This window comes from Leptodactylus fuscus, chromosome 6, assembly GCF_031893055.1.
Source record: "Leptodactylus fuscus isolate aLepFus1 chromosome 6, aLepFus1.hap2, whole genome shotgun sequence".
In the NCBI taxonomy this organism is placed as follows: Eukaryota; Metazoa; Chordata; class Amphibia; order Anura; family Leptodactylidae; genus Leptodactylus; species Leptodactylus fuscus.
Window position 1 is genome coordinate 173242528 of NC_134270.1, and position 27846 is coordinate 173270373.

The following is a 27846-nucleotide window of genomic DNA, read 5'->3' on the forward strand; positions in this document are numbered from 1 at the left end:
GAGGGTATTTATAACCCCAATATATTCTTTGAATTCCCAGTCAGACAATGGCACTGTATACCAGTAGTAAAAATTGTGGGTGCACGTAACCCCAATATATTCTTTGAATTCCCAGTCAGACACTGGCACTATATGGCAGTAGCAAGAAATGAGGGTATTTGTATTCCCAATATATTCTTTGAATTCCCAGTCAGACACTGGCACTATATGGCAGTAGCAAGAAATGAGGGTATTTGTATTCCCAATATATTCTTTGAATTCCCAGTCAGACAATGGCACTGTATACCAGTAGTAAAAATTGTGGGTGCACGTAACCCCAATATATTCTTTGAATTCCCAGTCAGACACTGGCACTATATGGCAGTAGCAAGAAATGAGGGTATTTGTATTCCCAATATATTCTTTGAATTCCCAGTCAGACAATGGCACTGTATACCAGTAGTAAAAATTGTGGGTGCACGTAACCCCAATATATTCTTTGAATTCCCAGTCAGACACTGGCACTATATGGCAGTAGCAAGAAATGAGGGTATTTGTATTCCCAATATATTCTTTGAATTCCCAGTCAGACAATGGCACTGTATACCAGTAGTAAAAATTGTGGGTGCACGTAACCCCAATATATTCTTTGAATTACCAGTCAGAAACTGGCACTATATGGCAGTAGCAAGAAATGAGGGTATTTGTATTCCCAATATATTCTTTGAATTCCCAGTCAGACAATGGCACTGTATACCAGTAGTAAAAATTGTGGGTGCACGTAACCCCAATATATTCTTTGAATTCCCAGTCAGACACTGGCACTATATGGCAGTAGCAAGAAATGAGGGTATTTGTATTCCCAATATATTCTTTGAATTCCCAGTCAGACAATGGCACTGTATACCAGTAGTAAAAATTGTGGGTGCACGTAACCCCAATATATTCTTTGAATTACCAGTCAGAAACTGGCACTATATGGCAGTAGCAAGAAATGAGGGTATTTATAACCCCAATATATTCTTTGAATTCCCAGTCAGACAATGGCACTGTATACCAGTAGTAAAAATTGTGGGTGCACGTAACCCCAATATATTCTTTGAATTCCCAGTCAGACACTGGCACTATATGGCAGTAGCAAGAAATGAGGGTATTTGTATTCCCAATATATTCTTTGAATTCCCAGTCAGACACTGGCACTATATGGCAGTAGCAAGAAATGAGGGTATTTGTATTCCCAATATATTCTTTGAATTCCCAGTCAGACAATGGCACTGTATACCAGTAGTAAAAATTGTGGGTGCACGTAACCCCAATATATTCTTTGAATTACCAGTCAGAAACTGGCACTATATGGCAGTAGCAAGAAATGAGGGTATTTATAACCCCAATATATTCTTTGAATTCCCAGTCAGACAATGGCACTGTATACCAGTAGTAAAAATTGTGGGTGCACGTAACCCCAATATATTCTTTGAATTCCCAGTCAGACACTGGCACTATATGGCAGTAGCAAGAAATGAGGGTATTTGTATTCCCAATATATTCTTTGAATTCCCAGTCAGACAATGGCACTGTATACCAGTAGTAAAAATTGTGGGTGCACGTAACCCCAATATATTCTTTGAATTACCAGTCAGAAACTGGCACTATATGGCAGTAGTAAAAATTGTGGGTGTATATAGCCCCAATTCTATTGCTAGGGGACTTGCAGGGTATTTCTGGGGTGAAGGTGGGGGGGCACACCGTTGGAACGGGTATCGGGGTATATATCGGGTATACGGGAATACACTGACAGTGTATTCCATTCAGGATCCTGGGAAAGCTGGGTTGCGGCGATTGAGCCCGTCAGTGCCACGTTACACTGACAAGCTTCTCCCTGGAATTTAGCTCTTATAAGAGCTGTTGGTTGTCTTCTCCTTCCTATCCTAGCCTGTCCCTGCCTACCCAGAATCTAAGCCCTAGCTAGCTGGACGGAAACCTCCGTCCTCGGTGAATTGCAAGCTCAGAATGACGCGAACCTGGGCGGCGCTGTTCTTTTAAATTAGAGGTCACATGTTTTCGGCAGCCAATGGGTTTTGCCTACTTTTTTCAACGTCACCGGTGTCGTAGTTCCTGTCCCACCTACCCTGCGCTGTTATTGGAGCAAAAAAGGCGCCAGGGAAGGTGGGAGGGGAATCGAGTAATGGCGCACTTTACCACGCGGTGTTCGATTCGATTCGAACATGCCGAACAGCCTAATATCCGATCGAACATGAGTTCGATAGAACACTGTTCGCTCATCTCTAGAAAGCACCAGTTTACGTGAGCGGGCTGGAGAGTATGTATGTTTCTTTTTAAGACATTTTTGTAGGTCCCCTTGCTGTTTCCCATGGCAGGGCGTATCTCAGTCGTCTAGGGCCCTTTCTATACCTGTTTTCATTGTGAGCTAGAAAAGTCAAGTAGGTGCAGGTTGTGGCTATGTGAGACAGAGTTCAATGGCTACGCCTCCATCTCTTTACATGGTCAGGCTCCGTTCTTTGCAGGGGGGTTGTGGAGTATGACATGCAGTTATTCAGAGTCTTTTTTTTTTTTTTTATATAATGTAGATTGTGAGCCCTATATAGGGATCACAATGTACATGTTTTTTTTCCTATCAGTATGTCTTTGTGGTATGGGAGGAAATCCACGCAAACACGGGGAGAACATACAAATTCCTTGCAGATGTTGTTCCTGGCAGGATTCAAACCCAGGAGTCCAGTGCTGCAAGGCTGCAGTGCTAACCACTGAGCCACCATGTTGCCCTGAGAAAATGCACAATTCTGTCACTGCTTTGTGTATTGTTTTTATGGCGTCCTCTCTGCATTAAAAACATTGTGACCTTTTTTCCAGCCATGTCCTTGCAATTATTGCATTACCATATTAATATTATTTTTATGTTTTACCACAATTACTGATTAAAACACTATCTTGTGAGCAGCGCCGCACCTCTAATGAGGTGAGGCACCTGCCTCAGGCGGCGCACGGGAAGGGGGCGGCAGCTCAGGCGATTTATTTATTTTTTTCTCTCCTTTGAACCAGCGCACACTGAACCAGCTCACACTGTACAGTGCGATAGGCGCTGCTGGGAAGAAGGACTGACTGTGAAGAGCTACAGTACTGGCGGGCGTCTTTCGATTGTCCGCCTCAGGCAGCAGAGAGGCTAGGCTCACCACTGCTTGTGAGAATAAACAACTGGCCTGGGAATCACTGCATTATGAAACCCATGTTTTTTTTGTTTTGTTTTTTTGTTACTTTTGTGTTGATAAAGCTTTTTGATGATTTTTTAATTACTTTTTTGTGGGAAGGAAAGGTGACCAAAACACATTCATTGCACATTGTGGTGCTTCTGTTTTTCATGGTGTTCACCCTATGAGATAAATATGGTTATTTTGGTATAGTGCTGATTTTTATGTACATGGGGATACCTATCATGTCCATTTATTATATTTGTACCTCCATGATTTAGTTTTTTGATAAACTTTAATTTAATGATACTTAATAAAAACCAAACAGGGAAAACCTTTATTTTATTATCTTTTACTGTCCCACAATAGGACTCTAACCTGGGATCTTTTGATCCCCTGTACAATGTGCTGCAGTAGTTCTTTATTTCAGTACATGGCACATTTATTTTAGATCAGAGAAGCCAAGAGATAATTGATTGGCCTCATGACTGCCATGGCAACCCCTTGGACCCCAAAATCTCATTGCTGGTGATCCAAAGGGGAAGAGGAGGATGATCCTGCCTGATTTTTTTTATGTTACAGGCATTTCGGTATAACAACATTTTTTTGGGACTACCCCATATTCACTCACCATATTCGCTCTCCTCCGCCCCCTCCCCCCACACTCTTCCCAGCAATAGCAGAGTCATAAAAGTTCTTCCCCAGCAACAATACAGACAAAAAGACTGAGTATCACATGTAAACCTAGTACAGGCCTAAAAGGCCCCTGGTGCGTGAATATGGGGTAGTCCCAAAAAATGTTATACCGAAATGCCTGTAACATAAAAATATATGAACAACTGGAAATTACTAACAACTATATACCTGAGGAATACCTAGAGTTTCAAAATTCAAACTAAAGTACTTTTACAGAAAATACAAAACAAGTAACCTGGCAGGCCTGCGAGGCCCCAGGTATGCGTTCTAGGGTTAAAGAATTAAAGAAAAAAATGAATGTGTAGCGTAAATTACGGTATATTGTGTTAGGAATCTTAGCCAATGTCACTTCATTTCCCAGGTATAGTAAAGGTATGAAAAAGGCAAACATGAAATATAACAAAGTGGATGACTTACTTGGAGGAATAGCCGGGGTACAGTTGTCAGTGTTACAACATGTCATTGATACCCATATGCGTCCTTGACTATTGGTCATACTGCCTGTGGAGCCACAATAATCTGGATTCAGGCATGACCTCATGAAAACTGAAGTAAAAGCTCCACCTAAAAGTGAAACAACAAAATATTAAGGGATTGTCCTAGAGATTAGAAATGAGAGTTGTTCTTGCTGTACAATGTTTGACAATCTACCGAGTCTGAATTCTTATAGAGCTCAAAAGGGGCAAATTTAACAACAAAGCTATGACAGCTTTGTGGTGTAGATGTGTTATAATGTGGTGCACATTTGGTGCTTGGCCCCATGCTGTCTTTCCACTTTCAGCAAATCAGAGAACAGACTGGGCTGAAGAGAGGAGACCTCGGCCTGACATTTATTATAACTCACACCAATAACCTGACAGAATTTATCCCGTAGATATCTATTACATGTATGAGTGGTTTAATCTTTAATTAGTTCCCCTACTGAATGCAGGGTTTGTTTGTTTTTTTGATTTTTTTAAGACAAACCCTTTAAAATATGCTACGTAGAGATGGTCAAACTGTTGAATCATTTCGGTATCAACCACAACTTAAACTGGTGTAAAAACAATTGTGTAGCATATTCTTAGGGCTCCTAGGAACCTATCTATAAAACATAGTGTAGAATACTCTTAGGGCTCCTAGGAACCTATCTATAAAACATAGTGTAGAATACTCTTAGGACTCCTAGGAACCCATCTATAAAACATAGTGTAAAATACTCTTAGGGCTCCTAGGAACCTATCTATAAAACATAGTGTAGAACACTCTTAGGGCTCCTAGGAACCTATCTATAAAACATAGTGTAGAACACTCTTAGGGCTCCTAGGAACCTATCTATAATACATAGTGTAGAATACTCTTAGGACTCCTAGGAACCTATCTATAAAACATAGTGTAGAATACTCTTAGGACTCCTAGGAACCCATCTATAAAACATAGTGTAAAATACTCTTAGGGCTCCTAGGAACCTATCTATAAAACATAGTGTAGAACACTCTTAGGGCTCCTAGGAACCTATCTATAAAACATAGTGTAGAACACTCTTAGGGCTCCTAGGAACCTATCTATAAAACATAGTGTAGAATACTCTTAGGACTCCTAGGAACCTATCTATAAAACATAGTGTAGAACACTCTTAGGGCTCCTAGGAACCCATCTATAAAACATAGTGTAGAACACTCTTAGGACTCCTAGGAACCTATCTATAAAACATAGTGTACAATACTCTTAGGACTCCTAGGAACCCATCTATAAAACATAGTGTAGAACACTCTTAGGACTCCTAGGAACCCATCTATAAAACATAGTGTAAAATACTCTTAGGGCTCCTAGGAACCTATCTATAAAACATAGTGTAGAACACTCTTAGGGCTCCTAGGAACCTATCTATAAAACATAGTGTAGAACACTCTTAGGGCTCCTAGGAACCTATCTATAAAACATAGTGTAGAACACTCTTAGGACTCCTAGGAACCTATCTATAATACATAGTGTAGAATACTCTTAGGACTCCTAGGAACCTATCTATAAAACATAATGTAGAATGTATTTTTTATAGATCGGTTCCTAGGAGCCCTAAGTGTCTTTCATACTATTTTTAAGCTCATTTTTATCAAACTTGTTCAACTAAAAATGAATGTGGGACCGGAGTCGCTTGAACCCTAAATTACATTGGCTCATCTTTATTACTGTAGAAAAGATTAGCTTTTTATCATAAAACTCACCAATAATCGCTTGTGTGCGTATGGATCCACATGTATAGTCTGAAGCACAGGTTATGCTGCTGCCTGTGCATGATGGTGAAGTAGATGAAGTATCGGATATGCACTGAGTACATGAGAGACCTATAAAGATATGACACAATTAGCACATTTATCACTTATTACACTGCACATTATATTGTTATCAGGGTTATATATCAAAGGGTTAATCTGCTACAATGAGACCATCTGGGATTAATGAAATGAATGGTAATTTATTACATAGATGTGAGTATTATCATTCTACATACAGTGCACCTACTCACCACTACAGGAAACTCACTGCAGTCCCATGTAAAGGTGTGAATAACACATGTGATCCCATATCACGTAATACTAAATCATCATCTGTATACTGAGCCTACTATAACATTACAGCTATTATACAGTATAATATTTTTCTCGTTACAGAATTTTAGCTCATACAGCGGGAAATATGACATCATCAGACATTATGAGTGAGGTTTCATATCACAGAGCACAGACTAATTGTGACCCTCAGGGTGGGGCTCCATGGAAAAAAACACTGCCTTTAAATTATCTGCAAAGTGTATGGGATTCTGGCTAACCCCATCCACACGTTGCAGGAAATAAAAAAAAATATATGCTAGTGTTTTTGTGAATCGCAACATATCAATAATATCTACAGAACTGGTGTTGTTTTTCGTACAGATATAATTGAGGCAGAAAGTCCGCTGCAGCCACCAGAGATTCGTCACACTGTGCCAAAGATGTGCCAGTCTTTAGTTGTAACTACAATAGTAAATCTGGACCTCAGTCTCATTTAATAGAGTTTGTGATTCTGGACCAAAACATAAAGCACTTTAATTACAAAGGTTGCTGTTTTCTGCCTGAAAATCTCTTAAAATTTCCCACCACTAGGTGTCTCCTTTCTGTCTAATTTGCTTTTCACTCCCTGTTCTTAAATAAATATTAAGCCCCCAACTTTTCCCAACCCCACTAATGTCCCTTATCCATCCTGATCCTGCCCCAGCTCTGCCCCCCTTCAGCAGCAGGGAATTCATTATAATTACATGTTTGGACAGGTTTTATACAGAGGGCAGCACTGGAAGCCAATCATACACATTTACAATCATACTCCTTAGGGCAGAGTGATCTCCTGCATCTTACTAAGAATATATAGTCATCTATCAGTGCCCTGACATGGTTTTTATTATTTCATTTTTTTGTCCAAATGTTTGAGAATCTCTATAATAACTGACAGAAGAATTTCATTAGTAGAAGACACACAATGGCTGGAGTCAGGATGACTTTATGAACACTTTATGTACCTTGTGAGCAGGTAATACTGAATTCGGCTCTTGAACCTGAAGCAGATATCAACAGGGTGCCGAGACTACAGAACGATTTTGTCGCACAACCTTGAGCAGAAAATGAAGCTGAATAGGATCCTGCAGAGATGGACATAAGAACATTCATTGCATACAGTATTAGATGTCATATTGTCAGAAAGGCAAATTGGATATTATATACATTTAATCTATTTCCTTAACCCTTGCTGTGAATTTAGAATTTTTATTATTTCTTCAGAATATTTTCGACAGCCATAACTGTTTTTCTTATAAGGGCTTGTGTTTTGCGGGACAAGTTGTAATTCAATAATAATTCAAAGCTATTTCTGTTGCTATATGTTCCTGTTGGCCATGTACCTTTAAATTATGATTATTCCCTGTATATATGTAATATTGCCATTTTTATATATCACTTGTAAGTCTATTGCTTACATGTGATGCATGACCAATAATTGCAGACAACTTGTGCGACTAGAAGCAGTTATGTCACTTCCCTGTTACCCGGTCTTTTATGACTTTTTTGGAGTTGCTATTTGGTTATTAAATGAGTCAAGTTACAGATAAGTTGCAAGAGACTGTTGGGACTATGGTGAAAAAGTTGCATAAAGAAATGGACTAACCTTGTGATACTTGTTATGTGAATGTTTTGGCCAAATCAGACTGTCGTGAAATTTCTAAAACTCTCAGGCTTGTCACCTAAGAACTACAATTATACACAAGGAAAACAAGAGGAGTCCCAGGGGAGGTGCAGAAACATAATAAACTCATACTCAGCCTCCCTCTCCTAGGCTCACGTGCAATGTATGGTTCCTCCAAGTAGTTTTTAGGTGGTGAAACCAAAACTTTTGAAAAATTCAAGGTGAATTCTGTTTGTTCTAAGCTGATTCATTGTCTTCTATTCACATGCAACTTGAAGTCTGAACTGGTACCATCAGAAGCTGTGATTGGATTGTAAGTGCAGCCATTAAACCCCTTATATGCTGCTGTCAATATCAAAAGTGGCATCTAAGGATTTTATCTGAGCCACTGATTCTCTGCCCATCAGCATCTCCACTAAAACACTGCCAATGGGTTAAGGAGTAAGATGGCCTAATGAAGAACCAGAAGTCTTCCATGTTTCTCCACCGCATAGATCCTTCAATAGATAAGGTTTAATAGTATTTCTATCAGCCTTAGACCCACGTGGTGTAAACCATTGCGATTTTGGAAATCGTAGTGTGTCAATTATACCTACGGAAACACCAGTGGTTTCCCCTATAGCTATAATGGAAGCAGAAAGTCTGCAAAGAAATTTTCTGGATTTTCTGTGAAGAGTGCTGTGGAAAAAACAAAGCATTTCCACATTAGTTTTTCCCCCATGCACTTTTTCACTGTGACCTCTATGTGGGACCTTAGCCTTCAGGTGATTAAAGCAACTCAACTTGCAAAAGAAAAAGCCCTTAGGGAGCCTGTACACGGAATGTACACTCGCTCATTCTGAACATAAAACTTATTCAGAGTGAGCAGCGTTAAAACAGATCCCATTGATTTTTATGGGTGCCAACATACGCACGCTACCCATTGAAATCAATGGGGGGCTTTTTTACCTATTGCTTTCAATGTGGTATGCGTGTAGAAAAAAATAGTTAAGGATTTTTTTACGCAATAATGAAGATCCCCCACTTCCCATCATATCACATATACTGCCACTGTTTCTTTAACCTGTTGACATGCATTTTCATTTGTTCCATTGACTGGTCATGTTGTAATTCATTTAATAATTCAATAATTAATTCATAATTTTATAACAGGTTATGAAAAACATTTTCAAGCCTTCATAAAACAAGCAAAAACAACTCCAGCAGCCACCGTGTCTCTGGAAGACCCAAATTTTCATAGTTTTTGATGTGCTTTATCCTTTAAAAATTTTTGCTTTGCATTGCCATGGTCTGGTGCCTAAACTTTCTTATATTGCCATCTACACTGCTGAGTGAGGGCTCATCCTTTGCCAGCTGTAAGGATATTGATGACAATTCTGGATACACAAGACTTATTCTCATTATTTTTTATGTTTCAGGGACAAAATAGAAAAATTTTCTTACCAATTGGCTTCTGTGTCATCAGGAACATGAGAGAAGTTTATGTGGAAATTTTTCAGGTTTTTGTTACTTATATCACAAGACTATCTAGTGAGCAAAAAAAAAGTGCTCAGAAGTTCAATCTTAGTGAGACAAAAAGTATTTTTGGTACCTGTTATTTTTGTTTTCTCGACAATACATGTATTCTCATTCCCTGTGCATATGACAGTATCTGGGGAAGAACACCCGCTATAGCCATCAGATATGCAGGATGGACAGATCACTCCATTGGGGATAGCGCTTACGACTGGAACTGGAAACAGGCGAGAGAAAGAGAGAACAATGTAAAATAGACGGAAAAATTATACAATGACTTGTTTTCGGGACACTCCCTCTGTACTGTCTATGTATAAGATCATATCAGCGAGAACATCAGTTATACATTACACAGAGTACTACAGGGCAGGTCACACAGAGTCCAGCGGTTCCTATTTATTATTATTTCATGCTCCAACATTGAAAGTTTCCACTTTTTATAACTATGTAAATGAGTCTCCAAAAGTTACTTGGGGTTTTCCTTCAGATTTAAGGATGTTATTTTTATAACTTTCATCCTTCTCTTTCTTTGTTTCATGGCTAGAACTTATTAAAATCACAATCACTTGGTTTTGCCACAATCTTTTTGGTGTTGAGCTTCTAATACATAGTAAATCGTAGATAAGATTGGATAAAGACAAGTCAAACAAGTTAAATCTATAACCCTACCAACTTGATATAGTGGAAAGCAAAAACCCCCTTCAAGGCTGATGCAATTCTTTCCCAACTTCAAATATGGCAATTGGACTAAGTCCCCGATCAACATCCTTGAGAACTTCTCAACTAAGACCAGCTCCAGAGTGTATATTACAGCTGCATTTGCAACTATGCTGCATTTGTGAGTTCCGTCAGTCTCATGACCCAGATTGAGCCATTGTAAGTCCACAAAAAGCTGTCAGCCTTGGTATTTAACCCCAGGGTCAGTCTAGGGCTTACAGCCATAATGTGGACATACCCTTTTAAAAAAAATTATTTATTGGATCCTCTTAGGGTATGTTCACATCTGCATTGGAGGTTCCTTAGGAGCCTTTATTGTAGTCTGTTAAAAAATTGAATAAGAAAAAGTTCTACATGCCGAACTTTTTCTTCTGTCAAAATGGATGCACAATTAATCTTTTTGGATACACAACGGGCCCCTGATTAGTCAATGGGATCCCTCGTAATCCAAGTACATCATTTAACAAATCCATTAATGTCAAGATTTCCATTTTCTCTACCTATAGAAAAATGGAAATCCAGTAGACATGTGAACTTACTCTAAGATCAGGGGCACAATTTGAATTTAAGCAACAAATTTTAGGCAAGTACAGGAAAAACCGCTACAACTTAGAATGCTTTCCAAATAAAAATTTTAATAGTTCATTGTTGTGAATTAGCCCCTTAACAACTTAGGGTAGTTTGGCTTTTAGAGTTTGCAACTTTTTTTTTTTCTTATATTTTCCATCATTTGAAACTTTTTTTTATATTCTCCATCTCTGCTTTCCAAAATGTATAACTTCCAAAATGGGTAAATTGTGAGATTTTAATCCCTGTCTAGTTGTATTTTTAATTTTCACTATTTTTGGGTACATACACAGTCCAGTCATATTATTGTGACCTTCGCCTACTTTTGATTCAACGTTAAATAACCAATCGCAGAAGGCACGTGTCATCAGCTATCTGGGTGTACTCATCATTTTGGAGGCACGATGGATGAACACAAGTATGCATCTATCCTTGCGGACCATGTTCACCCCTACATGCGAATTGTTTTTCCTCAGGATGATGGCATCTACCAGCAGGACAGCACGACGTGTCATAAAGCTCGCAGTGTACGTGCGTGGTTCGAGGAGCACAAGGATGAGTTTATCCTGGCCAGCAAATTTCCCGGACTTGAACCCAATCGAGAATCTGTCAGATCTTCTCGATCAGGTTGTTCGCGCCATGGATGCTCAATTGCGTAACCTAACGCAACTGGCCCCGGCACTGAAGTCGGCATGGCTCAACATCCCAGCGACCATCATCAAAACATCCCCTCTCTTCCTGCACGTCTCGCAGCAGTCCGCTCTGCCAAAGGTGGTTACTCTGGATTTTGACCGGTGGTCGCATTAATGACTGGACTGTGCATAATGTTTTGATTAGTTTGCATTAACATTTTGGGGGGTCTGAATGAAAAAAAAAAAAAAAAAAAAGTACAATTTTGTCACAACTTTATATTCTATTATAAATTATAATTCTATTATATTCTAATATAATATTGTAAAAAAAACCCACTTTTTTGAATATATTCAAATTTGGGCATTATAGTGCTTTTATTTTTTATGGTGTTTAACTTTTACAAGGTTACTTTTAATTGAGTACAAACTCACGCTGGGTTCGCACCAGTGTTCGGGTCTCTGTTCTGAGGTTTCCGTCTTTTGCATGCAGAAGACAGAAACCCATCAGACCGAGTATGGCTGTGGGCGCCGGTGAGTGTTTTGTGCTCTCCGCGGTGAAACAGTTTTTCTTTAAACCGGACACAAAGTCCTGCATGTCCGACTCTGTGTCCGGTTAAAAAAAAAACGGTTTCGCCGCGGAGAGCATAAAACACTCATCGGCGCTCAAGGCCAGACACTTTTTAAACCCATTCAAATGAATGGGTTTGAAAAATTCCTGCAGTTTTCCATCTCCTGCCCAGTTTCATCCAGGAAACGGAAACCTGCAGAACAGTGGCCTGAGCCCAGATGTGAACGAGCCCTTAGTAATATATTTGTTTATTAGATTTACTTTGACAGTATTTTTATTTGTTTTTATTTTGTAAAGGTTTATTTAACTTCTTATTTATTTGTTCTATTTTATTTTACTGTCCCACAATGGATTTTGGACCTGGGATCTTTTGACCTCCTGTATAATGTACTGCAGAAAGTTTGTTTTACAGTACATTGAATATAGATTCTGTATGTGTTTTAAGAAAGGGCATGGACCCCATAGTCTCGTCACAGGTGATTGAAAGAGATGAAGGAGGAGCCATCTTTCCCCCTAACCAACCAGATCCTGTGATCGCTATTGATTACAGCATCTGATGGGTTTATGTGCTTAAGCCTGGGTATTTTTTGATTCCTGCAGCTAGATCTGGTCCCTGAGTGTGTAATACAGCAAGGACTCAGAAGCCATGTAGTAGTAGGTACAGTTTCTCTGCCTGCTACATGACAGCACTGTATTATTATGGTGCGGAACACCATCTATATGTCGCAGGGAAATGATGAAACTAGGGATTTGATCAAATCCCGGAAGATGTTAAAATAACTCTGTTGGGTCATTTCCCTAAAGAAAGTCACTGATTTGATCAAATCCCTGAACTGTTTTAGTGAAATGATGAAATAATATTGTTTTGATATGAAAAGTATGCATTTTTAAATGTAGAGCAGGTAGTACAGCAATAGTCAAACAAATTATTTATTCAAAACTAATTAACAAAATAAATTGGTACTTAAGCTCATATTTTTTAGTACCAGCTTCCATAACATAGGACTATTATGAAAAAAAAAAAAAAAATACTATGTCTGTGTCCATTGTAGTCTAAGTAGTTGCATCTATTTTTAAATTGTTCAATGACTGAACATTCTTCTCTCCTTTTGCAAGTCCACAAAGGTTTTTCTTTATCGGCCGCTTGTTCAAAACACATCCTGATAGTTTCATTAAACTGTTCTTCAGATACAAATTCGGTCAGTTTGATTTTTTTTTTTTTTACACTATATCTGAACCCATTTTTCATGTGCGTCACATCAGAAGCGCAGCGCTCGGGCCGGCACCGACTCTGGAGGGGAGCGGTGAGGTAAAGGGGGGAGTGGTAACAAGCGAAACATAGAGCTGTGCGAGTCCTGACTTGTGTTATTTCAGGGGAGTATTTTCTCTATATCTGAACCCATTTTTTCGTGTGTGTCACATCAGAAATGCAATGTAACAGTATGGCGCTAAGTGGGAAGGAACTCCAGTCCTTCTGTCTCTTCATGTCATTCCAGACAGACTGGATGATGTTATGATCAGGGCTATGTCAGTGGGGACCGTATCATCACTTCCAGGACTCCTCCTCCAAAGGGCAAAGATCACATAAATATGCTAATGAGATTTACATTTCTCTTTTCTTCATTCACTTTATTTTGGTAATTGAAAAAAATTAAACTCCAAAAAATGTAGAAAAACTGGGCACTCACCATTGAAAATCTGCAATAGAAAAACTGGGCACTCACCATTGAAAATCTGCAATAAAAAATCCAATCTTTATTTTAGAAATCCAGGTTAAAATACACACGGGAGGAGGCATGCCTGGAGAGGAAGAGCGACGGCAAGCTGAGCTTGAAAAAGTGCAACTAGCACAAAACAACTGTCGCTCTTCCTCTCCAGGCGTGCCTCCTCCCGTGCGTATTTTAAACTGGATTTCTAAAATAAAGATTGGATTTTTTATTGCAGATTTTCAATGGCGAGTGCCCAGTTTTTCTACATTTTTTTGGATACTTTTAGACTTTTCATTCACTGTGAGCACCACCCATTTACTGCTTGAAAGCTTACCCCATATTACATGGCTATGCATATTCAGTAGTGCCACCTTTCTCCTCACATTGAAAAAATTAAACTATTGATAGGTCTAATTTAATTAGATAATTCACATTATTGTGAATTAAACTTTTTGCAGGTTTTGTCATTTTATTGAGTTTGGGATTCTATTAGTATTGTGAGAAGGTGACAGGCAGAGTGCTGTAGTCCCGCTATATCAGCTCTAGATTCCTGACTTGTGTGTCGTCCAAGGGAGGTGTGGAAGAGGCTTCAGCCCCAGGTGTGGGTCATAGGCTCCTTACTGGGCCATAAAAGCCTGCAGAGTCTGCACTTCAGGGTTGATCCTGTAAGGAGAGGAAGTGACTGAGTCTGTCCTGACTCTGAGAGCCTTGTGTATAGTGCAGTGGTTTTTTTTGGTTGATTTCGTGTGGCTGGTAGTAAGCTGCACAGACAGTTAGTATTTTCTGTTTAGTTAGTGCTCAGATGAGCAGGATTTTGGTTTCACATTATTTTGCCTGAAGTTAAGGCTATTTTATTTTACTCATTTTTGTGCCTGACCTAAAGGTTTATTTAGCTGTTTTTTTTGTTTTGTTTTTTTAAATAAACCACTTTGCTGCCAGATTTGTGTCCCTGTCTTTGACTGCTTGGGTCCACACCAATGCTTCTACCGAGCTACCTTCCCCACAGTATCTGACACTCAGTGTATGGTCCATTAGTCCACTTAATCAATAGTTGACTTCTATAAATTTGAATATAATCTATTAATGGATCCATCATGTTTCATGTGTTTTAAACAATTAATATGTAACCTAAATTACGGTATTCTGTGTTACTATTCTTAGCCAATATCACTTAATTGCCCTAATATACTAAAGGTATATTCAGAAAATGTCAAAAATGAAACAGTGGATGACTTACTTGGAGGAATAGTAGGGGTACAATAGTCAGTGTTACAACATGTCTTTGATACCCATATGCGTCCCTGACCATTGCTCATACTGCCCGTGAAGCCACAGTAATCTGTCTTCAGACATGACCTGATAAGAATTGGAGTAGTAGTTGAACCTAAAAGTGAAAGATTACTAAAGGATTGGATTTAAGATTAGAAACAAAAGTTGTTATTGCTGTACAGTTTTTGATGATCTGTCAAGTCTGAATTCTTACAGAGAACAATGGGGGAATATATTAACACATTTAAAGGGGTTGGCCACTTTCAGACCAATATTGAGAAACATGTTATTGTTTGTACAATAAAAAGACATACAATTTTCCAATGTACTTTCTGTATCAATTCCTCACAGTTTTCTAGATCTCTGCTTGTTGTCATTCATTCTGTAACGCCCCGTTCCAATGATGTAACACGTCACTCATTCAGACATATAAACACGTGTCAGAGTGAGGCGCTTCAAAACAGATCCCTTTGACTTCAATGGATGCTGGCTTACGCGCGCTACACATTGAAATCAATGGGAGGCTTTATAACCCATTGATTTCAATGTGTAGCGCGCCTAAGCCGGCACCCATTGGTCAATGGGATCTGTTTTGAAGCGCCTCACTCTGACACGTGTTTACCTGTCTGAATGAGCGGTGCGTTACTCCGTGCGAATGGGGCTTTACTTCTAGGAGATAAAAGTCTGACTATGGTCATGTGAATTACGGTCCATGGTCATGTGACGAGGACACAGGTGCCGCTTGTTACCAGACATATGTTTGCTCTATAGCGAGTGGCACATGTGTGCTCATCACATGACCATGTTCAGAGTTTTATTCACTAGGAGTAACAGAATGAAAGCAAGCAGAGATCTAGAAAACTGAGGAATTGATACAGAAAGTATATTGGAAAATTGTACAACTTTTTATTATACAAACCATAACATTTTTCTCTCAATATTGGTCTGAAAGTGGCCAACCCCTTTAAGTCAGCATTCTGGTATAGTTGTGTTATAATGTGACGCATATTTAGTATAAAGCCCCATGTGAGTTAATTATATCCTGACATTGATTTCCCAGTGTAGATTTCCATTCTGGCACATTGATGTGTTCCTGATTTATGAAGAGTCCAAAACTTCTTTATAAATCATCTATGTCTTGTACCCTTTATTACGAATGCCCCAGTATCCCCTTCATTTTGACTACACATGAGAAGGACTAAACAGCGGGAGGGGCTTAGTGATAGGGGAGGGGCTTAGTTTGCCAGGTTTACCTAGCAGATATAACAGTTTTTAAATATGGATAATAATGGGGTTTTTTGTTAAGGGGTTAAAGGACTTCCTGGTATTATTGTATATTCTTCATGTTTTCGAATTTTCAGGTTAACCAGATATACATACAATATCACAAGTATAACAAGTCTCTCTGATCACAGACAACTTTTTCAAAGAAAATTAATTTGGGACCTATTAAGCAGAGGACAGACTGGGTTGATTAAGGTTGCAGGTCCATATACATTGGAGTGAGAAGATAACAGAGTATAATAATGATATGTGGGTGGCAAACCTCCGAATTTTTGGGCTCTGTCTGAACCTAAAAGTTCATTACAAACCAGATCATTTATCACGTAACTCACCAATAATTTTTTCAGTGTACACGGATGCACATGTAGAGTTTGATGCACAAGTTATGCTGTCGCCTGTACATGATGATGAAGTATAGGATATGCACTGTGTACATGAGAGAGCGTCACCTATAAAGATGTCACACAGTCAGCACATGTATCACTTATTACACTGCACATTATATTATTATCAGGGTTGCATATCAAAGGGTTAATCTGCTCCAGAAATGTATTTTTTGCTACAATGAGACCATCTGGGATTAATGAAATAGATGTATCATACAGTAAATACAGTGCAGTTCCCTTTAACCCCTTAAGGACACAGCCCAAAGGTGCCTAAAAGGGATCCTATCACTCAGACACAATTTGTTCTAGGTACCACGTCAGAATAGCATTAAGAAAGGCTATTCTCCTACCTTTCGTCATCTTCTCCACGTCGCCGTTAGCCTACAATACCAGTTCTTGTCGATATGCAAATTAGCTCTTGCAGCACTGGGGGCAGGCCCCAGCGCTCAGACAGCACTGGGGGCATCCCCAATGCTGCGAAAGAACTCTCTCCAGTGCCGTCTCCATCTTCTTCAGCAGCGTCATCTTCAGCCTCTTCTTCCGGCGGTGGCTTGTTGTTACGGTTCTGTGTGTATATATATATAAATAATATTTTTTGAACAGAACCTCTGGGCTGCAAGACACTGCAGCGAGGTCCACAGGCCCATATGGGCGGCTGTATATCTGAATTAAGTGTGAACAGGGTGCAACACACACTGGCCGAGGTGCGGCGCAGTACTCAATGTGAAAAACTGCAGTGACAGTGGTGTGGCGTGATACTCAATGTGAACAGGGTGCAACTAAACCGTGCCAGTTAAGCTCACTGGCCAGGTACACCAATACTGCTGAAACAAACAAGGCTGCCAAGGGTTAACACTCACCCCAGGTTAGCAAACACACTTACCCCTGCACAGCTAGACACTGGACGTTTGAACAGCAGATTTTGCTGGAATAGTTTTAATGCGCCATGTCTCATTTGCAGAGCCCCTAGAGTACCAATACTGTGGAAATCTCCTAAAAATTACCCAATTTTGGAAACTACACCCCTCATAGAATTTATCTAGGGGTAGAGTGAGCATTTTGACCTCACAGCTGTTTCACAGATTTTATTAACATTTGGACGTAAAAATTAAAAATTACTTTTTTTCCAATAAATCGTCCATTTAGCGCCATATTTTTTAATTTTTGCAAAGCCCCCACGATTTGTTATATAATTGCTCATGTACACGGCAATACCCCATATGTAGCTATAATCTGCTGTATGGGTACATAGTGGGGCTCAGGATGGAAAGAGGGCTATTTGTCTTTTGTTGCTGGAATAGTTTTCAGGTGCCATATCGTATTTGCTGAGCCCCTAAAGTATCAATGCAATGGAAACCCTTCAAAAGTGAACCCATTTTAAAAACTACACCATCAAGGAATGTATCAAGGGGTATTATCATTTTGAGCCTAAAAATGCTTTCCAAAAATTAATGTACAAAATGAAAATTGACATTTTTAAAGAAATATGCCATTTCGGTGCCCAATACATTGCACCCACTTTGTGTTGTCAGAGACCTGCACTCCTAAAACTATTAAGTGGGCCATCCCGAGGGGCAATAAATTATATATGTGAGTGTACAGTAAACTGCTGCTTGGGCACACAGCAGGGCTCAGAAGGGAAGGAGCACTGCGCTTTTTAGCTATTGGGGTACAGAGTTAGAGGGATTTTCTGGGCGCCATTTTGCTTAGGCAGAGCCCTAGTGATAAGAGTAAATTGGAATTCCCCAAGAAATGACCCCATTTTGTAGGGGCAAGTTCACGGTCTCTGCAAAAGTGTCATGGCATGCAAAAACCAAACTGTCTAAGTCTATGCTCCAAAAACCCAATAACCCTTCTTCGCTTCTCTGTCCGGCTGTGCGCTAATATCAGTTTATACCCACATATGACATTACGTACGTTATCCCGGGTACACCAGTGTCATACATGTGGCATTTATCAGGGGGTGTAGTGAGCCTTAATATCCCAGACGTGAATACACAGCGAATGGTGAAGAGGGAATATGTAAGTGGATATAATAATAATAATAATAATAATATGCGGAGTACATTGCAAACACCAAATTCCCTACTATGTCCCCGTAGCTCCTATGATTAGGGGAGTCACACTGGGGTCACTTTGGGGGTCACTTCTGGTATCTTTTCCCTCATAAGCTGTAAATCTGGGGTGTCCGCTGATATACGCTCGCACAGCTTATATATTCCCTTCCTGTTGCAGCCAGTTGTGTTCTAATGATTTGGCGATTTTGCAGGTTTTTGTCTTCACATTGCTAGATGCTATATTTTCTTTATTTTTCTGGTGACGTGGCCATATAAGGGCTTGTTGTTTGCAGGATGAGATGCATTTTGTAATTACACTATCTTTAGGTGCCTACAACTTATTGAATACATTTTATTAACTCATTCTTGCTGGATTTAAATAAATAAATAAATTCTGGCATAGCGTTTTACCTTTTAAATTTTTCACTATGAAGCGTACAGTATAAGTGACATGTGACCTTTATTCTGCGGGTCGGTACGATTATGGCGATACCTCATTTATATTATTTTCTTATGCGATACTAATTCTGCAGAACAAAAACACATTTGGGGACATAAATCATTGATTTTTGCATCGCCATCTTTTGAGGTGTAACATTTTTATTTTTCAGTTGACAGCATTGGTTGAGGGCTTATTTTTTGTAGAACAACCTGTGATTTTTATTGGTACTGTTGTGGGGTACATATCACTTTTTGATCACTTTTTATAGTATATTTGGTAAGGCGAGAGGGCAAAAAATCATTACTTCTGGCGGGTTTTTTTCTGGGTTTTTTTCCCCGCCATTCACCGTGTACATTAAATATTGTTTCAGTTTTGTTTTACAGGTTGTTACGGATGCAATGATACCAAATATGTATTGCTAAGGTTCTGGCAGGATCACCAGGCATGTGGAGGTTCTGGGCAGCCTGGGGTCACTGTACAGACCTCAGGCTGTATAATACAGATAGCGGCACCCCCCGATCTCGCTGTGGGGGGTTCCTGGGGGGTCATTTACTTGGCGGAACCCTTTGGTTTCCGTCATCATGTTTAACGGCGGGATCCAAAGGGTTAAAATCTGAGCTCCGATCTTATTGAGGCGGGTGCTAGGTTTTAGTAATATCTAGCACCCGCTCCCCGTCAAGGGGGTCTCTGAAGACCGGCCGTAAATTTACAATTGGCTGGTCTGCAAAGACCAGGCCCGCCGGCTGCAGTTTTATGGCCGGCGGTCCTTATCCAGTTAAAACTTACAAAAATAATACAAATATAAATTCAAATTACCCCCTCCATACTGTATTAGATCCATGTAATTATGGCCGGTACAATCTTCGCAAACTGTACATGAGATTGTCTTCTTCAATCCAGCCTTAAAAATCACGGAGGTAAAGTGGCAAAATCGTTATGTGTAGAGATGAGCGAACACTAAAATGTTCGAGGTTCGAAATTCGATTCGAACAGCCGCTCACTGTTCGAGTGTTCGAATGGGTTTCGAACCCCATTATAGTCTATGGGGAACATAAACTCGTTAAGGGGGAAACCCAAATTCGTGTCTGGAGGGTCACCAAGTCCACTATGACACCCCAGGAAATGATACCAACACCCTGGAATGACACTGGGACAGCAGGGGAAGCATGTCTGGGGGCATAAAAGTCACTTTATTTCATGGAAATCCCTGTCAGTTTGCGATTTTCGCAAGCTAACTTTTCCCCATAGAAATGCATTGGCCAGTGCTGATTGGCCAGAGTACGGAACTCGACCAATCAGCGCTGGCTCTGCTGGAGGAGGCGGAGTCTAAGATAGCTCCACACCAGTCTCCATTCAGGTCCGACCTTAGACTCCGCCTCCTCCGGCAGAGCCAGCGCTGAATGGCCGAAGGCTGGCCAATGCATTCCTATGCGAATGCAGACTTAGCAGTGCTGAGTCAGTTTTGCTCAACTACACATCTGATGCACACTCGGCACTGCTACATCAGATGTAGCAATCTGATGTAGCAGAGCCGAGGGTGCACTAGAACCCCTGTGCAAACTCAGTTCACGCTAATAGAATGCATTGGCCAGCGCTGATTGGCCAATGCATTCTATTAGCCCGATGAAGTAGAGCTGAATGTGTGTGCTAAGCACACACATTCAGCACTGCTTCATCAAGCCAATACAATGCATTAGCCAGTGCTGATTGGCCAGAGTACGGAATTCGGCCAATCAGCGCTGGCTCTGCTGGAGGAGGCGGAGTCTAAGATCGCTCCACACCAGTCTCCATTCAGGTCCGACCTTAGACTCCGCCTCCTCCGGCAGAGCCAGCGCTGATTGGCCGAAGGCTGGCCAATGCATTCCTATGCGAATGCAGACTTAGCAGTGCTGAGTCAGTTTTGCTCAACTACACATCTGATGCACACTCGGCACTGCTACATCAGATGTAGCAATCTGATGTAGCAGAGCCGAGGGTGCACTAGAACCCCTGTGCAAACTCAGTTCACGCTAATAGAATGCATTGGCCAGCGCTGATTGGCCAATGCATTCTATTAGCCCGATGAAGTAGAGCTGAATGTGTGTGCTAAGCACACACATTCAGCACTGCTTCATCAAGCCAATACAATGCATTAGCCAGTGCTGATTGGCCAGAGTACGGAATTCGGCCAATCAGCGCTGGCCAATGCATTCTATTAGCCCGATGAAGTAGAGCTGAATGTGTGTGCTAAGCACACACATTCAGCACTGCTTCATCAAGCCAATACAATGCATTAGCCAGTGCTGATTGGCCAGAGTACGGAATTCGGCCAATCAGCGCTGGCTCTGCTGGAGGAGGCGGAGTCTAAGGTCGGACCTGAATGGAGACTGGTGTGGAGCGATCTTAGACTCCGCCTCCTCCAGCAGAGCCAGCGCTGATTGGCCGAATTCCGTACTCTGGCCAATCAGCACTGGCTAATGCATTGTATTGGCGTGATGAAGCAGTGCTGAATGTGTGTGCTTAGCACACACATTCAGCTCTACTTCATCGGGCTAATAGAATGCATTGGCCAGCGCTGATTGGCCGAATTCCGTACTCTGGCCAATCAGTGCTGGCCAATGCATTCTATTAGCTTGATGAAGCAGAGTGTGCACAAGGGTTCAAGCGCACCCTCGGCTCTGATGTAGCAGAGCCGAGGCTGCACAAGGGTTCAAGCGCACCCTCGGCTCTGATGTAGGAGAGCCGAGGGTGCACTTGAACCCTTGTGCAGCCTTGGCTCTGCTACATCAGAGCCGAGGGTGCGCTTGAACCCTTGTGCACACTCTGCTTCATCAAGCTAATAGAATGCATTGGCCAGCGCTGATTGGCCAATGTATTCTATTAGCCTGATGAAGTAGAGCTGAATGTGTGTGCTAAGCACACACATTCAGCTCTACTTCATCGGGCTAATAGAATGCATTGGCCAGCGCTGATTGGCCAGAGTACGGAACTCGACCAATCAGCGCTGGCTCTGCTGGAGGAGGCGGAGTCTAAGATCGCTCCACACCAGTCTCCATTCAGGTCCGACCTTAGACTCCGCCTCCTCCAGCAGAGCCAGCGCTGATTGGCCGAATTCCGTACTCTGGCCAATCAGCACTGGCTAATGCATTGTATTGGCGTGATGAAGCAGTGCTGAATGTGTGTGCTTAGCACACACATTCAGCTCTACTTCATCGGGCTAATAGAATGCATTGGCCAGCGCTCATTGGCCGAATTCCGTACTCTGGCCAATCAGTGCTGGCCAATGCATTCTATTAGCTTGATGAAGCAGAGTGTGCACAAGGGTTCAAGCGCACCCTCGGCTCTGATGTAGCAGAGCCGAGGCTGCACAAGGGTTCAAGCGCACCCTCGGCTCTGATGTAGGAGAGCCGAGGGTGCACTTGAACCCTTGTGCAGCCTCGGCTCTGCTACATCAGAGCCGAGGGTGCGCTTGAACCCTTGTGCACACTCTGCTTCATCAAGCTAATAGAATGCATTGGCCAGCGCTGATTGGCCAATGTATTCTATTAGCCTGATGAAGTAGAGCTGAATGTGTGTGCTAAGCACACACATTCAGCTCTACTTCATCGGGCTAATAGAATGCATTGGCCAGCGCTGATTGGCCAGAGTACGGAACTCGACCAATCAGCGCTGGCTCTGCTGGAGGAGGCGGAGTCTAAGATCGCTCCACACCAGTCTCCATTCAGGTCCGACCTTAGACTCCGCCTCCTCCAGCAGAGCCAGCGCTGATTGGCCGAATTCCGTACTCTGGCCAATCAGCACTGGCTAATGCATTGTATTGGCGTGATGAAGCAGTGCTGAATGTGTGTGCTTAGCACACACATTCAGCTCTACTTCATCGGGCTAATAGAATGCATTGGCCAATCAGCGCTGGCCAATGCATTCTATTAGCGTGAACTGAGTTTGCACAGGGGTTCTAGTGCACCCTCGGCTCTGCTACATCAGATTGCTACATCTGATGTAGCAGTGCCGAGTGTGCATCAGATGTGTAGTTGAGCAAAACTGACTCAGCACTGCTAAGTCTCTGCATTCGCATAGGAATGCATTGGCCAGCCTTCGGCCAATCAGCGCTGGCTCTGCCGGAGGAGGCGGAGTCTAAGGTCGGACCTGAATGGAGACTGGTGTGGAGCGATCTTAGACTCCGCCTCCTCCAGCAGAGCCAGCGCTGATTGGTCGAGTTCCGTACTCTGGCCAATCAGCGCTGGCCAATGCATTCTATTAGCCCGATGAAGTAGAGCTGAATGTGTGTGCTTAGCACACACATTCAGCTCTACTTCATCAGGCTAATAGAATACATTGGCCAATCAGCGCTGGCCAATGCATTCTATTAGCTTGATGAAGCAGAGTGTGCACAAGGGTTCAAGCGCACCCTCGGCTCTGATGTAGCAGAGCCGAGGCTGCACAAGGGTTCAAGTGCACCCTCGGCTCTGATGTAGCAGAGCCGAGGCTGCACAAGGGTTCAAGCGCACCCTCGGCTCTGATGTAGGAGAGCCGAGGGTGCACTTGAACCCTTGTGCAGCCTCGGCTCTGCTACATCAGAGCCGAGGGTGCGCTTGAACCCTTGTGCACACTCTGCTTCATCAAGCTAATAGAATGCATTGGCCAGCGCTGATTGGCCAATGTATTCTATTAGCCTGATGAAGTAGAGCTGAATGTGTGTGCTAAGCACACACATTCAGCTCTACTTCATCGGGCTAATAGAATGCATTGGCCAGCGCTGATTGGCCAGAGTACGGAACTCGACCAATCAGCGCTGGCTCTGCTGGAGGAGGCGGAGTCTAAGATCGCTCCACACCAGTCTCCATTCAGGTCCGACCTTAGACTCCGCCTCCTCCAGCAGAGCCAGCGCTGATTGGCCGAATTCCGTACTCTGGCCAATCAGCACTGGCTAATGCATTGTATTGGCGTGATGAAGCAGTGCTGAATGTGTGTGCTTAGCACACACATTCAGCTCTACTTCATCGGGCTAATAGAATGCATTGGCCAGCGCTGATTGGCCGAATTCCGTACTCTGGCCAATCAGTGCTGGCCAATGCATTCTATTAGCTTGATGAAGCAGAGTGTGCACAAGGGTTCAAGCGCACCCTCGGCTCTGATGTAGCAGAGCCGAGGCTGCACAAGGGTTCAAGCGCACCCTCGGCTCTGATGTAGGAGAGCCGAGGGTGCACTTGAACCCTTGTGCAGCCTCGGCTCTGCTACATCAGAGCCGAGGGTGCGCTTGAACCCTTGTGCACACTCTGCTTCATCAAGCTAATAGAATGCATTGGCCAGCGCTGATTGGCCAATGTATTCTATTAGCCTGATGAAGTAGAGCTGAATGTGTGTGCTAAGCACACACATTCAGCTCTACTTCATCGGGCTAATAGAATGCATTGGCCAGCGCTGATTGGCCAGAGTACGGAACTCGACCAATCAGCGCTGGCTCTGCTGGAGGAGGCGGAGTCTAAGATCGCTCCACACCAGTCTCCATTCAGGTCCGACCTTAGACTCCGCCTCCTCCAGCAGAGCCAGCGCTGATTGGCCGAATTCCGTACTCTGGCCAATCAGCACTGGCTAATGCATTGTATTGGCGTGATGAAGCAGTGCTGAATGTGTGTGCTTAGCACACACATTCAGCTCTACTTCATCGGGCTAATAGAATGCATTGGCCAATCAGCGCTGGCCAATGCATTCTATTAGCGTGAACTGAGTTTGCACAGGGGTTCTAGTGCACCCTCGGCTCTGCTACATCAGATTGCTACATCTGATGTAGCAGTGCCGAGTGTGCATCAGATGTGTAGTTGAGCAAAACTGACTCAGCACTGCTAAGTCTCTGCATTCGCATAGGAATGCATTGGCCAGCCTTCGGCCAATCAGCGCTGGCTCTGCCGGAGGAGGCGGAGTCTAAGGTCGGACCTGAATGGAGACTGGTGTGGAGCGATCTTAGACTCCGCCTCCTCCAGCAGAGCCAGCGCTGATTGGTCGAGTTCCGTACTCTGGCCAATCAGCGCTGGCCAATGCATTCTATTAGCCCGATGAAGTAGAGCTGAATGTGTGTGCTTAGCACACACATTCAGCTCTACTTCATCAGGCTAATAGAATACATTGGCCAATCAGCGCTGGCCAATGCATTCTATTAGCTTGATGAAGCAGAGTGTGCACAAGGGTTCAAGCGCACCCTCGGCTCTGATGTAGCAGAGCCGAGGCTGCACAAGGGTTCAAGTGCACCCTCGGCTCTCCTACATCAGAGCCGAGGGTGCGCTTGAACCCTTGTGCAGCCTCGGCTCTGCTACATCAGAGCCGAGGGTGCGCTTGAACCCTTGTGCACACTCTGCTTCATCAAGCTAATAGAATGCATTGGCCAGCACTGATTGGCCAGAGTACGGAATTCGGCCAATCAGCGCTGGCCAATGCATCCCTATGGGAAAAAGTTTATCTCACAAAAATCACAATTACACACCCGATAGAGCCCCAAAAAGTTATTTTTAATAACATTCCCCCCTAAATAAAGGTTATCCCTAGCTATCCCTGCCTGTACAGCTATCCCTGTCTCATAGTCACAAAGTTCACATTCTCATATGACCCGGATTTGAAATCCACTATTCGTCTAAAATGGAGGTCACCTGATTTCGGCAGCCAATGACTTTTTCCAATTTTTTTCAATGCCCCCAGTGTCGTAGTTCCTGTCCCACCTCCCCTGCGCTGTTATTGGTGCAAAAAAGGCGCCAGGGAAGGTGGGAGGGGAATCGAATTTTGGCGCACTTTACCACGTGGTGTTCGATTCGAACATGGCGAACACCCTGATATCCGATCGAACATGTGTTCGATAGAACACTGTTCGCTCATCTCTAGTTATGTGGATACTGGACCTCCTCTCTAGATATGCACCACATGTCACAGTGAGTGCTTCAACACAGAATCCCATGGACTTCGAGGCTTTTAAACCCATTGATTTCAATGTGTAGCGCGCATAAGACAACACCCATTGAAGTCAATGGAATTCTGTTTTGAAGTGCTCACTCTGACAAGTGTTTACATGTCAGAATGAGCGCCGCGTTACTTCGTGGTAATGAGCCCTTACACCTTGCATACTTTGGCGACTCCACTATTGTGGAATGGGTAAACTTGTGTGATTTATCTATGTCAGGGTGCACAACTCATTCTTGGGTGTATCCAGCACTATTTACACACATTCTCTGTGCTCCTAGTCCATGACAAATTAATGTGGTATTTTTTTCTGGGACTTTTATGTGATTCTAATAGAAGTTATATTTTATTGTTTAGATTTCCGACATTGGTTTTATAATTGAGTGTACAGACAGGATCAGTGACTGCAGAGAGTGATGTATATACAGTATAGTAACTGTGTAACTTCACACTAAAGTCATCAACACTAGCACAGAGTATTATTTCAGTCAATGTCTTGAGTGACCCATACATATTTGATATTGTGGCCTCTGAAAGTTATTTAACTTGTAAATTGAATTTTGTAAGAAAAACAAATAAGATCAAAAAATAGATGTTTTAGTTAATCTCATCTGCCAAAAAATAGAATATAAATGATGAAAAAAATGCAACCCAAAAGAGGACACATGAAAACTACAGCTTGTTCCAAAAACATAGGGAAAAAAAAGCTTTTTACATAAATCATTAAACCTTGTAGAATATGGTGATGTAAAAACAAAACATTTACAGTATAAAAAAAAAACTAAAAATCTGCCTTGTCCTGCAGGTTATAATTATTAATCTATTAGTTTTAGTTATTGGATGTGACTGTTACTTTTTTTTACACTTTTAATTGAATAGTTTATAAAAAATTGACCATTTAGATGATATAATGTCTATATGTTAGTACATGGAGTATATACAGTGTGTCAAATCTTTTACTATTATTTTTAGATCTTATGGCCTAAAAAAAACCCTCTTACAAATGGCAAAATGTGTTGGCTATGAGTCTCAATAACTTAATGGATTAAACTTCATTGCTTAACATTTCTTTTAGGCCGACTACAGTCATTTACAGTGTCGGACCTAATTGCTTAAGAAATCTGCAATTCACCCTAACATGCTAAATATCAGTTTATAGGTCAGAACTGATGATAACCCATTCTTATCTCATCAGGATTTGAAGTTTATCCCAATTTTTGTGTTTTTGTATGTCCACTCACTTTTCGGGGATTGGCCACAACATCAATGAGATTGAGATCTGAGAAATTTCTTGGCCGTGGATTCAAAACTTTAATGCTTTTTGTCTTTTTGTCTTGTGGCATGGTGCTCCATCATGATGGGAAATGTTTGTTCATCACCACATTGCTCCTGGATGATTTGGGGAAGTTTATCTGGAGAAGAAAAGTTGAGCGCTACTCCGAGTCCTGTGTCATGCCAACAGTGAAGCGTACAAAGACCATTCATGTGTGGAGTTCCTTTTCAATCATGGAAACTGCAATTTTTCCTAAGAAAATTTCCATAAATAAAGAATGATATCTAAACATCTTCCAAGAGCAACTTCTTCGCACCCTCCAGGAGAAGTTACAAGGCAAAAATGATAACTAAGTGGTTCGGTGAACAATACATTGAAATTTTAAGTCCATGGCCATCCCCAGATCTCAATCCCATTGAGAACCTGTAGTC

The 27846-nt window shown here is 41.9% G+C and overlaps 1 protein-coding gene across 1 annotated transcript in view; it reads right to left on the reverse strand.

The window, feature by feature from the left end:
- LOC142210143 (uncharacterized) overlaps positions 1-27846 on the reverse strand; it is a 145625-nt gene that overhangs the window by 19293 nt on the left and 98486 nt on the right. The window contains exons 2-3 of the mRNA XM_075279170.1: positions 9664-9804; positions 7414-7533 (exon numbers count right to left, since the gene is read on the reverse strand). Coding sequence (XP_075135271.1) covers positions 7414-7533; positions 9664-9804 — 261 coding nt within the window. The remainder of the gene's footprint in view (positions 1-7413; positions 7534-9663; positions 9805-27846) is intronic.